Source organism: Octopus sinensis, unplaced genomic scaffold, assembly GCF_006345805.1.
Source record: "Octopus sinensis unplaced genomic scaffold, ASM634580v1 Contig16156, whole genome shotgun sequence".
NCBI classification, from domain to species: Eukaryota; Metazoa; Mollusca; class Cephalopoda; order Octopoda; family Octopodidae; genus Octopus; species Octopus sinensis.
In genome coordinates, this window is record NW_021834188.1 from 1 (window position 1) to 13,883 (window position 13,883).

Below are 13,883 nucleotides of genomic sequence, written 5' to 3' on the forward strand. Positions count from 1 at the left end.
TTTCCAATCCCCACCTGATTCTGCAACTGAAATTAAATGTATTTTATTTCTATGTATTTGATTTTTCTCTTCTAATGATTTACGTGGCATTTTTATTTGCTGCGTCAAAATATAATATTTATAATAAAAGTAATCCTTTATTGATCCCATTTAGTTCGTTATTAATCCCACTTAGTTTGATGTTAATCCCATTTAGTTTTCTCTCAATCCCACTTAGTTTGGTGTTTATCCCACTTAGTATGGGAAATGGTATAGATGATATTTTGCAATGTGAGAGATGTATTATGTCGCGCCCCACGCTGACGACCAGAGCGACCTTCATTGTTGACAGGGTTGACAGGGTGACCTACTTAGTTTGACATTAATTACTGACTAAAGATAATTCCTAAAAATTTGAAAAACTTAACATTTTTTAACTCTATTGATAGTAACTATCTTAGTTTCATCTATCAAAAGATATTGAAAACGGTATTTAGTATCATTATTAGTATACAACAAGACTTTAGCTGTGCGGTGGGGCGGCCTTGGCATGAGATCTTATTCCGATTTCTCCTGGATTAAAGCAGTTCACCGAATTATTCTCTGACTCGATCGATGGTGTGTCAACTCTCCATTTGAAGGGTAACTTGATTTTATTAATAGTTTTTATTACAAGGTTTAACGTTTATAAAGTTTATTTGATCTGCTTGCATAATACGCATGTAATAATAGGCAAAAGGAGGGGTTTCACCCCTTACTTTGAGAGATGCTTTATCTAATGGCTCACTATGATAAATCACAAGTCTAAAGAGTTGTCTTTTGGATTAAGAGTTTTATAAACCTTTCCATTAAGGATAATGACAACTTCTTATATTGGTTCCTACAACAAAACATGTAATATGATGATTATAAAAAAGCCCTGGCTTTGCTTTAGTTTTAATTTAGATCCCATTGTTCGCCCTGCAATATGAAGGCCATTGATAATACGAGGACCTGTTGTTACGTAGTATAAGCGTTTTCCAAGGGCTTGCATCAAACCACCATGCGTTTGATTTGCAGAGATGATTCCGGTCATTCCTAAAGAGTATTGAGCTTGGATTGCTTTTTTATCTTGTTGATAGCGAAGATATGAATCAAATTTTTCTCCAGTCAGGTTAAAAGCGGACAAATTAAACGCAAGTTTTAAAGGAATCATGAGAGAAACTGCTTAATCAATTTCCTTTGATTGACGAAGCTTTCCGGATCAGCAGAGCTCTGTTCGGAGAGTAAAGTAGAAGTCAATGTGGTTTAAATTAACGAGTTTGAATTTTTTTGACTGCGTCTGATTTTAATCGTTTCTCCCGTTTTTAGCTCAAAGCGGTTGAGACCATTGCAGAAACTTCAATGGACTCATTTTCACTCACATACTCGTTTTAAATTTTGCGGTTTAGTGTAAGAACGAAAGGACGATTTGAAATGGTATGTAAACAAATAGAAGTTAAGACAAAAGCATTAATATCAGGGCTTAAGATAGGACTACCGGCAACTTAAAGAGTAAGCTGTTGACATATTAAAGGTTGCTAAAATGACACTATCAGCTTCAAGCCTATTCAGATAAAGATAACATAAATTGCCATTTTAATAATAATAGGATTGTGTACTAGTTGTAGGAGACAATTCTTTATGGAAAAGAAAGACTTTTTACTTTGAGATGTTCCTTCGATCATTATTCTATTTTTAAATGTGAACTGCCGGTGAATTAAATCTTCCAGTCAGAGGATGATATTGATGATTTGAACATCTGCCATAAACCCGAGATGCCCGAAATTAATTCATAAAATAACTGCATCGATATCAGCGTACTTATGCGCTACGCGCAAGATAGATCCATCTCCTCTCATTGTGATCAACCATTCAATATCCTACGAGTTTGCCGAGAAAAGAGGTGCCTCTTAAGATCGCTTGCTTTATCATCTCCAACAGCAACCTGGATGCTTTTTTTAGAAAAGATATTTTTTGATTTCTCTTTAGTTTTTGGAAAAAGAGCAATTTTTTTCATTGGACCCTGGCAGTTTGTTTTGAAGAAGTCTCTAAAACCTGTAGCAATATTGTCGGGGTAAAGTCCAACTTCTTTTAACAAGTCTGCATGATTAGCATGCTGATTTCCTAACGTGTAAATGAGTCAAGCCTTCTTGGACAATAAAAGAATTGATAATCGATCCCATGCCACTTTGAAGTGAATGTTTTTCAATTATAACAACACCTCGAGAATTTTCAAAGTATCTTCATCCAAAGGTTTAACAAAGATTGGTCGATGACTGTTCCATCAAGGTCTTCTAAAAGCAAAAGCTCGCGTGTTTGCAGACCAATATCCACCACGTGGCCAAAAGCTACTATCGTTAGATTTTTTCCTTTTTAAGGGATTCTTTGCTAAAAAAACTTTTTCGAATTGAATCTCTTCGTCAACTGTCTGTAAGTTAGGATAGCGGATAGCAGATGGAAGTTTCCATACGAAAGCACTTTGTAGGAGGGCTTTTAGCATATTCCTTCCCGCCTCAAGGCTGCGCGATAAATATATTGGGCATGGCATTCAATATCTTAGAGCCCTTGAGCAGTGATTCCATCATCAAAAGCTAGACCAGGGCGATTAATGATGCTTTTGAACACAAACATTGTGATAAATGTTATCAAAAGCACGCTGGAGGAAAGTTGATTAGACAAAGGCAATGACTTTTAGTTTTTCATTATAGCTCATACCTAGAGAGTAGGCAAAAGAGTTTCCCTCGGTAATGACTGCATCTATGCAGCTGTCTAGATATCGCTTCATAAAAACATCTGAGCAAGAGCCGACGTGCATAGCAGGTGTGATAGCAACAATATTGGGATCTTCTTCAGCAAACTTGAGAACGTGCTTTCCAAAAAACTTTAAAGAATGTTAGCCTAGGATTTTTATAAAAATGTAATTCTCCTGTTTTTCTATTAAATAGTTTTCCTTTTTGATAAGGCGTTGGATGCATGCCTTTTCTTTTTATGCCTTGTCCTTTTACTGGAAGAATGTGAACGAGGGTAAAGGGGTCCTGATCTTTCAGTGCTTTGATAGTATCGATAAGCTTTTTGATTTCATGCACATCGATGGAGACCAAACTGCTTAAATTTAGCAGTGCTAATCACGTTTTTCATTGATTCTTTCATCTGATTGCTTTGCTCGATAAGTGTTTTTACGTAACCTGGAATTCTTAGAATGACTTTTATCAGGTCGTCGTGAAAGTGGTTAGCAATAAGGCTATTAAAAAATGGCTGAGAATACTCGTTACAGCGCTTACATTTTTGGTAATTGCCATGGCATTATCATTGAGAATAAAGGTGAATTTTTTAAGTTTTTTGGGAATGCTATTCAGTGTTTGGATTTTTTGTTCGGCGTTGTTTAGCTTTCGACGGCCATGAGCAATTAAGTGGTTAGCTTCTTGAAAATGAAGGGAGGCAATGCCAATTGCTTGATTAACTGGATCTACTGAACGTATTTTTCATTTTGTTTTCCTTTTAGAATCAATAGAAGATGTATTGTAAGAATGGGGAAAAGAGATCACTGCATGTGGATTCAAAAACCCTGAAAAGTTCTCATTTCAACTGAAAGAAAATCAAGCTCAGAATAGATGTTTTAATAACAAATCTTGACTTCAAATTTTATTAAGTTTTTTCCTTTAGCGTTCATTCTTGAAGAGAACTAAGAACTTGGTACAGTATACATTGGTCAATTGCATATTGGTTAATTGTATAAATCGGCTAATGACATAAATTTATTTTCAATACCATATTTTATATGCTTTCCATTCAATATATATCGATTAATTGGATAAATTGGTTAATGAAAATGGATGATTTTATTCCTAATTCAGGTTGGCTTCAGCATTGGAAAGAGAGGAACAAAGTATCATTTAAACGCATTTATGGGGGAAAAAAGATTCCAAAATAAATGGTCATTGGGACAAGAAAGAATCCTAGATGCTTCAAAGAAACCAAAACACTTCCAGTTAACTAAGTTGTTAATAAGATATCACGTCAATTTCAGTAGAATTAAAGAATGCGTGATTGACATCACACATTTTTGAAAACTGGTTATCACGTGTTATCAGTCATAATTGCATGTCTACCTTTTATAGGGTAAATATTTCCTGCTGAAACGAGAATAGTAAAAGTTTCCAGTGATCTTTTTATTGAATTTTTTAATAAAAGGTGTAAAGAAATGTGGATTTTGCTTAGACGGTTGCTTGCTGTTACAAATTTTTCTGTTATTTTGTAAATCTTCGACCGTTTCTACAACCTCTATCCATTCAAAATACTAATTATGGAGAAGAATAACAGGACTTTCTGTTTGATTTGTTCAAGATATCTTAAGCCAAATCCACGCGTGTACATTGAGTCAAAAATATCGGTGATAACTTCGCGAGGTGAATTTGTATTATTTAGATTCTTGATTATAGATTGATCGATTTTCAAATTGTTTGGTTATAGGCAGAATAAACAGTATTCTAGTGGAGTTTGCGGTGAACTTGACATAGGCTTGGTCTCAAATGAATAATTAACTCATAACAGCTGCTGATTTGACCTAACAGCTGCTGATCAGAAAAATAAGAGAATAAAAAGGTTAATGTATCGATTTTACCTGGATAAGAAACATTTCCTTTTGTTAGTCGATAAACTGCTTGAGTTACGAAAGCGTAACTAAAGAAGCCATACCAATTACTGTAATAGTTGAAATAGCGGGAACTATGGCTTGAGAAGATGACATGATTAGCAGCGATTTAAATGATTGCCGTTTTTGGCGCAAAGGAGAACTTGAAAAATAGCCAGTTGCAAAAGGCAGAATATTTTGATCGATCTTTTCTGCGTTCATAGAATTTGCAAAGGCATATAAAGCTAGAACATCTGTAGGGAAGGTAAAGACAGGTCCGATCGTTGTTAAGTTCTACCACATCCATACACCCAGCTAAAGCATAGATTCACTTCCTAGGACAATCAAGCTAACAATCATTTCTCCTAGACTAAATTGAAAAAAAGGTTTACGCCTGACTTAATCCACCAAATTGAAAAATCGTATAGGCTTAATAGATAATTGTGTTAATGCCAGTGACTTTTTGGATAATTAAGAAGTCAAAGACTAGCGAAAAGGGATTCAAAAAATATGATTTTGCACAACCGACACTGACTGTTATGGAAAATAGTCCCTTGATGAGTTTTGTAATTTAATGTCTGCCCGAAAAATGTTGATATTTAACACTTAACCAATAAAACAGTCATATTTATCGACAAGGAACGTGACTAGTCCCCCCATTTCGATAACCCTCGCTGTCGTTTAATATCTTCGTTGCACAATTTTTGAGTAAAAAACGAACTTTGCGTGCTTTTGCAACAACATTGGCGGTAATCCGTTTGGGGGGACTCACTTCCTCGTCATTCTGGCGAACCCTCTTAACAGGACTGCTGTCGACCAACCCCTCGTCCATTGCCTGGGGCTCACATTGAGGAGTCGAGGACTAAAAATATTGGAAATGTCCACTTTTTTGTCGGAACACAACTGATCGACCTTCAATCCAATTGTCCTCAGTTCTTCCCTCATTATATTCAACATCCCTTGTTGGGGGGTGGCTTCGATCACGTTGAAGAGATTGTTGAGTGAGCTTGGCAGGGAGATTGTGTCTCCTGAGGGGATCCCTTGAAGGGACTCACCGAGGGACCACAAAATTGAATTTTTGACTGATTCGAAATCCCGGGACATGGCCAATTGACTCACAAACCGACGACAGCACAGGAAAAACGTGGTCAGTTGACGTTCGAGGGGACTCAACTGATTGTTGTCGGTGAATGTCTTCGAAATGATTGTCTTCAAGTCCTCTCCTGACTCCAAGTCGACAAGAACTGATTTAAAACTGTCTGATGGGGCATTTTTTAAAGAATCAATTCGGGTTTTCAAAGATTCGAGTTGTTTGGATGTCTTTTCGTAGAAATTCGACATTGAGGAAGATAAACTTGTGATTGTAGGGGACAAATCGTGTGCCTGGTGGTCTATCTTGCGACAATAGTAACGGAATAAGTATGTTCTTACAAATGTCTTGTCATCTAATATATTTTTAATTATTTTTAAATTATATTTAATATATTTTTAATTAATTATTTTTTAATTTAAATTTTGTTTTTGTGGTCAAAGGGACCGGTACTTAACCTTGTGGTAAAATCGTGTCAGAAAACCCATGATTTTAGCAAGATCAGGTCGATTAGTGGCCTGATCCTCGGGGTAGATGTGCTTCAGTACATTAATAAGCACTTGTCCATTTCCCGACAAAACAGCAGCCTCCGATAACTCGTTAATAGACTTTTCATCACATTCCCACAAAGCCATTGCCATGAGCAATTGATAGATCTATAGGATATTAAAATCAAACAAACATTCTCCACGTTGTTGTTGAGTTCTATTAATGCTTTGAAATTGTCAATATCTGATTCTGAGTTATATTTGGCTTAAATAGAGTCTTTCAAACAACCGGAAATATAATCGACGACCAAAACCAAGGCTTCGTCGTTGCATTCAAATTCGACTGTGGGAGAGTTTGAGCTTAACGTGAGATATTAGGAATACATATATTCTACTAGACGGGCTAAGATGAGGGAGTCGTTCGTATACTCTGCGGGGTACTTTAATAGCTCAGTCGCCTACGGTAAATTTGAATACTCACAGAAAACCCACTGTCGGAACACACCACGATTCATTATGTTTATTTTATTAAATGTTATCTAATTTTATAATTATGTTAAAAGTCATATTTTCTAGAATATATTTTAATCTCTTTATTTATGGCTCAGGCATGCAGATTTTTTTTATTTAAGACTTTTTTCTTAACTGTTGGAATGGGCCTTTTTGAATATTTCATATTGACTTATATTTAGTCTTTTGTCAATAATGCTTCACTTCTTGAAAATTATATTCCGCAAAGAAATCAGCCACTCATCCTTGAGTGGCAGAAGATGAATGTTTCATTTCCATCCAGTGCATACTCGATGTCTAGACGGCTATTAGTATATATTCTAGCTACATTATGTTTATATTAACTGCAAAAAAATAAAAGTTATGTTTTTTATAAAAGAATGTAAATTTTTTTGTAATGCGCGGATGAAAAATTGCTACCTTGACTAGAATCTGTTAACTATTATGATTTTTCCTCTATCCCAAAAATCAAAACAACTTGACAAATACTCATAGCATGCCTATATAATTTTGGACAAGAAAACTAAAAGAACTCAAACGCAGTTTATGAAATAGTTACGTGGTATCTTAACTTTTTCTTTTCCCATAAAATTTTACAATATTGAATTTTTGTCAGTCCATATGTTCCGGACCAGTGATTAAAACGAAAAAAACTTACGATCACACCTAGTCGTAAATACCCGTTCCCATCTGAACACGGAAGTTAAGCGATTACAGGCTGTTCTAGTACTTTGCTAGGTGACTACCGGGGAACAAACAGTGTCGTACGGTAATATATTTGTTAATTTCGACCACTTTCTTATTGAAATTGAGAACAAGATTTGTTACTTCACTTGGTTTTGATAAGATCTATAAGTCACATCGGCGGGTTCGCCAGCCGGAAAGTCTTGATCATAGAAAGTGGCGGTGGATGATATGTGTAAACATTTTGATTAACATAGGTACTCTCTTGAGGTGGATTTTCTCTGTTTTTGTTTGAAAAAACGTATCTCCTGCATAGATTTGTCCGTCCAATTTTAAATAGAATCATTGACATCTTCAAGGGCCCCAGTAAATTTATAGTTCATTGTGCTTGGAAATTATACAAATTCAGAAAGAAAAATGGGGACTTATCCTAACTTCTACATTGATTCCCCAGGAACTAAACCTTACAGGTGGAAATGTTATTTCAACACTAAACACAGGAATATGAAATATTGAAACATATCCTTTATGGGATTATTTAGGAGTTCCTTTTGTGGCAACCCTAATACAAACTCCATTCCATCAATCTACATTCGCATCTTAGCAGCAAGTCTTTAAAACTCAAGCCTATCAATTATTTGCAAAACATATTTCATTTCCAATTGAAAAATTGTATTTCGATTTATGAAAGTTCATTTTTTTATATATCCGTTTAATTTGAACAGTAGAGATTTATTTTTAGCTGCTTTATCGATTGCATATTTACTCTAACATCCATTATAGCCGGTAAATATCCATTTATAGCCTGCATTAATTTTATACTTTAAGTGGAATAGAAAACTTGCAAATTGAGCATTCTTGACGACTTGTTCTATAATTTTCCGCTTTATTGTAAAATAAGAGTCTAAATAATCCTGTTGAGTTTACAAATTCTAGAAAGGTTATATTGATGAATAGAATCTTTAATAGTTTCCATTCCATTTTCATCATTTATGAAAATAACTAGTTTTTTGAAATCTTTTGTCTTTGAGGTATAATCGGTCATCAATAACAATACATTTGATAGATTTTTTAGTAAATTTATATTTTATTTGCCTTGAGGAGGTCTGTACAGGTTTGCCATTTAAGATACACACGATAGATTGATATTTTGCCACATTTTGAACAAAACCTGTTATTGTATATATAGGGGAAAACATTTTAGAAAGGACATGTTTAAAATTTTAAAATAACGCTAAAAATATTAAATGTCACCGGTTCTGTGTGAAAGCGGGTTAAGAACGATCGCGCTAAATCGATTTACGCCGCTTGCCGTAACATCGAAAATTAACAGTAAGCGACCGAGAAGGTTAAATACGAGTCATTAAGTATTCAAACTTAATATTACATCGGCCACGCAATACCTATGGGCAGCCTGTTACATCAACCTTGAACTAAGATTAACTTCAATTAATTTCATTTTATTAAAACCACAGAGAATAAAATTTAGCTAACTATTTTTTAATGTAGTCATTAGTACAGTTGATATTTCTCCTTTCGAATTTTTATCTATTAAATTAAAATATCTAAAACTACCTCCACGCGATTATTCGATAAAATATTAATTATTTCTTTCTGAGGCAGAATAATATGGAGACTCAAACTTATCCAGTCGCAATGAAGGATTTGTTCCAAAGTCCTTTTAACCCGAACTTATTATTAATATTTCTAATTTGTACTTTATCTCCCACGCTAAAAGTATACTTACTATTATGAACATTCATTCTCCTGTTCATAGCTTTGTAATAACTTGAATTTTCATCAATTGGGTTGATTTCGAAATTAAATCTCTTCGCAGTTGGAAACAAATTGTCTGACTGGGAATAATTTAGATTTAGATTCAAAATCGAATTACATGATAAAAATTTTAAATTAATGTTGAAAATCTTTTCAGATCTATTATGTCTATTTGAAAACGTTCATTTGGACAAGAAGCGAACGGATGGTGATTTATATCCCCAATTTACAATTAAACAAATTTTTTGAAGTTTTAAAAGACGCGAAAATTTGCAAACTTCACAATTTCAATGACTTTCTGATAATCTCATTCTTGACAGTGAAATATCTTTTTCGAAATTCATATTCAATTTTATTTACTTCTCTGTGTGAAAACTCGTAAATCAGAATTCGCCAGTGGCCGCACCGCAGATAGCAAACAAGTTTCCTTGCAAGATTGTTATTGATACCCTCTGATACAGCCAGCTGGTTTCCCGGGAGTCATTTTCTTTTTTCCAATGAGCTTCCCGATCAACCAAAGATTTTTCAAAAGTTCAAAGCTTCAGAATTTGTGCACAAACATATATTCAACAGTATCGCGAAAAGATAGCTAAGTATAAGTAAGAGGTATTATATGTTTTCAAAGTTTCAGGTTATTTACTTTAATCACTACATTCGTGATTCACTCAGACCCAGTCTACTTCATCCATTTTCGACCACCAAAGAAACAGAGAAGTGACAGAAGAAAAAAAAGGATTTATGTCTATGATCATTATCAAAGGAATCGTTCAATAAATACTTTTTAAGCAATTATTTTAGATCTTTGATTTTATCGTAGCAAGGAGTTAAATTAATCTAGAAAAGTCCACACAGTTGCTCTAGTATAAAAAAGTAGACATAATTAAGAGAAAAAAGGGAGATCCAAGGAAATATCTAGGTATATTGCTTTTTGATGTTCGCTACTAATGTCAGATTTTGAACGACATGCTTTGGACAAAGTAAAAGCGAATTATTTTAGTTAATTGCACTTGGCACATAAGGAGATATGCTAAATTTATATTTAAATTTTCTCACATTTTGTTTATACAAAAACTCAATACAGCTGCATGATATTAAACAACGAAGTTGGTTTTTATCTCTAAATGAAAGCTATAATTTCGTATTTCAAAAAAGGTAGAAATTATATCGTGAAGCTTATCAACGGAGTGGGGAGATAGTTAACTTGAAATAAAAATTATAAAGATTTTGAATTTTTTGGCTTTTGGAGTTATAACGCCATAACTGAAGAAAACAATAACATGGAATCTCAATTCCCCTCTGTATTCAAATTAAGGACACGATTTCGTTAAAGAGCTTGAGTGCTTTTTTGCACTCCAACTGTGTAAAAATGTAGTTCTGTAGTAATTTGATTTGTTTGACGTTAATGGTATAGAGTTATTTAAAAAATGCATTAAACTCACAGTCAATTTAATATTTAAATACAATATCTACTCTAATCGATTTGTATATTATTATTAAATTCATGATCATCATCAAAGTAAATACTACTCAAAGGTCAAAGCATGTATTAGGAAAAGAAAGCAAAAAAGAAACAGCCATTATTTAAGAAGCTAATCAACGCCCAAAACCGGAGGATTTGTCTAAATAGGTTTAATTAATATTATTAAATTTACCCGGGTCATCTTTCTTTTTATCTAAATATAATTTAAAACTGATAAAAACTAACCATTTTCATTTTTCTTGTAAATATAATTCTTACAACCCGCATTTGGTTTTACTTCAATATCGAAATCAAACTGTGATAGCATTGCTTCTCTCCAATACTTTTCGTATGAGTCTGAAATGTCAATGATACCTAAAAATAATTTGAAATAATAAACGAATTGGCTTTATTCTCAAAAATTGATTCCAGTGTTGAAAATTCTGGTTCCATTGCTGGTTCCATTGCGGAGAATAACAATTCTGGAAATTCTGGGTCCATTGCTGAGAATACGAATTTTGAAAATAATTTAAATCGTTCGGCCCAGTCGGATAACTTTGATTATTGAAATCAAAATATCTAGTCGATTGTGTTTCATTTCGATTATTGTCAGTCGTTTCCCACCCTGGGCAAGATAAATTCAAACTCAGTACAGGGGCTTTCTTGTTTTACACATATACATGGAATCCTCTTGCATTTACAATTCTCCTGTTCCGACATTAATAATCTTTCGTAAAATCGGTATTTATAGCCTACGAAAAACCGCGTTTATTTTGCTAACATATCGGCAGGTCAAATAACTTTAAAACATCAAGGCTACAACTAGTATATTCGTTTATAGTTTTAATAATTCAACTATGTTTTTAACACGCACTCTTTTACCTGCTAACATTTTCGAGTTGGTTCCCATGAAAGCTGATCTAAGAATACAAACCAATAGTCCCCAAAGGATTTAAATTGTCATTGATAAACTGTAAATGTTGTATAAGGTAGGTTTTATAATAGTTAAAATCGTTATTTGTGAGACCTAATACATGAAAGCTTACATTTATAAATTGAGAATTTGATAATCAATATGAAAGTCGACGCTAATCAATAGAACAAGCTGATGTACCACTCATTTAGGGATTTTATCTTGAAGAGATAACGAAATAAAGTTTAATCAACAATGAGATTCCAAACTAGACACAATTGGCTTATGTGTTCTAAAATCAGAATGATTTCCCACTCAAATGGAGCCTGTTGGTTTAAACCGTACAAATTGAATTTCCTAATTTTTTGGAATATCTTGTCCCAGAAATATTTTTGTTCACATATCTCTTAGCATCAACCTGGTGTTCGAGGCTGGCCACAATAAACGCCAAAAAATCTTAAGGACAATTACGATGGACTTTTAGTCAATTTTTTAAACATTGTTATTTAATTAATAACTTAAATTAATAATCGATGGTTATTGTGATCGGGTGGACCTCAATTCAGCAGGGCTTTAGCAAGCTGAGGAAAAATCCGCAAATCCTGGTCGCTACTACTGGAAAGATTCTGCGGTTGATGGTCGAGAATCACCCCAACTTGAAGAAATGTCCTGCACGAATTCGATAGTCAATAGGTGTGTACCTGGTCAACTTTTTAAAGACATTGAAAAAGATACTGGTGGTTACTGATTCGTTTTGGAATGTAATGGAATATGATCCCTAACGAAAATATGCCAGACAGTTCTCTTTAGAGTCGGCACAAAGTGGATTGCTGTGACTTGTACGTTTAACAGTACAAAAAACTGAGTACCTAAAGATGCGCAGAAGACGTTCTAAATGACTATTAAATTCGATAATTTCGATCCTAACAAATACGGTTGGTTTTGTGTATTTCTAGACGAGCAAGTGTGATTATTTACTTACTCTGATTATTTCTGGTTTATTTATCTTATTTTACAGATAAATTTGGGTACTTTTGTCGAAAGTACCATTTGGGTTACTTTTGTCGAAGTGGTCGCATTTTTTTTAGGCCTTTTAAAAAATCTAATAATTTTTGAGGTGGAATATATTATATTTTATTAAGTCGCTCTATCAATAATTTAAAATATTATTAAATTTTTTACTAATTTATTTTCTAATTTTTTAATATTATGGCGAGCATGTACCTAATATTGATATAAACTGGCACTATAGGTCACATGAAAATTCTGTTGTGGACTTATGCAACTCAAATTCCGACAGCTCCCAATAAGTAAGGAGGATGCAGTGCATTTTCTGCAAAATGTGGATATCCTTTCAAATCACGTAGTGCACACCCAGACAGTAGAACGAATGTGGGGAAGTGCAAATGCAAGAATAAAGCTCAAAGGGAGCTGTAAGACATCATCTGGGATCTTATTTCGCAGGTTTTTTTAGTTAGTTATTTTTTCAGAATTTATGTGGCGAAAACAAATACAGAACTATAAGGAATCTTTTGCACAGATGTAAAAGACATAAATTCCTTCTACAGTCCTGGAATTTGGATGCCGCGTACTAAAAATGACTAAATTGGTTAAATAAATTTTAAATAATTTTAATAACCATTTAAATTATTGATAGAGGGTTATAAATTAAATAATCTATTTTTCACTAAAAAATTAATTAATTTTAATTATCTTCTAAAAAACTGCGACCACTTCGACAAAAGTACCTTTCTTTTTCTTAGGTATTTCCTGCACAGTTTTCCCTGCAGTTCGAGTGTATTGCCCTCTCTATTGCTTAATTGTCGAATACACCACTCGACAAAAAATTTGGTTGTTCAATCTTTCCTGTTACTCCAACTGTCAATTTTAGAAAAGATAAATTGTGGTTTAATAAAAAATTAGGAAAAATCACGGTGTGGAGTTGTTTTTTTATCGTGTAGTAGGCGATTTGGTATTTATAGACAGACGCTTAATTCTGCAAAATATCAATCTGTTTTGATTGATATTTTCCTAACAATAGCACGGTAAAACATTTCAGAAGACGGATAAGTCCATTTTTTGAATCAGAAGAAGACATTGGAATACTTGACGTTTCTCTTTTTTTTTTAGATTACAGAAATTCTCAGAAGTTGTATCCTTACTAAAATCTGGCATCTATTTTCTAAGATTTCACATTATTAACAACCATATTCCGATCATTTACAATCTCTATATTGTTATGTGCCATTGGACATCCTCCTTCTGGTGGGTTAGAGATTTTCGTATTATTATTCAACTCTCTCTTGATATTGGGCAAGAAACTTCATTTAAAA

At 33.6% G+C, this 13,883-nt stretch overlaps 1 protein-coding gene and 1 pseudogene across 1 annotated transcript; one reads left to right on the plus strand and one right to left on the minus strand.

The window, feature by feature from the left end:
* Positions 1-5,220: 5,220 nt before the first annotated feature.
* On the minus strand, positions 5,221-6,187 carry LOC118761662. The gene is made up of 2 exons (XM_036499772.1): positions 6,179-6,187; positions 5,221-6,075 (listed from the first exon to the last, which is right to left on the minus strand). The coding sequence occupies exon 2, from the start codon at positions 5,969-5,971 to the stop codon at positions 5,399-5,401; it is 573 nt and encodes a 190-aa protein (XP_036355665.1). The 5' UTR covers positions 5,972-6,075; positions 6,179-6,187; the 3' UTR covers positions 5,221-5,398.
* Positions 6,188-7,370: 1,183 nt separating this feature from the next.
* LOC115230706 lies at positions 7,371-7,489 on the plus strand (annotated as a pseudogene).
* The last annotated feature ends 6,394 nt before the right edge of the window (positions 7,490-13,883 follow it).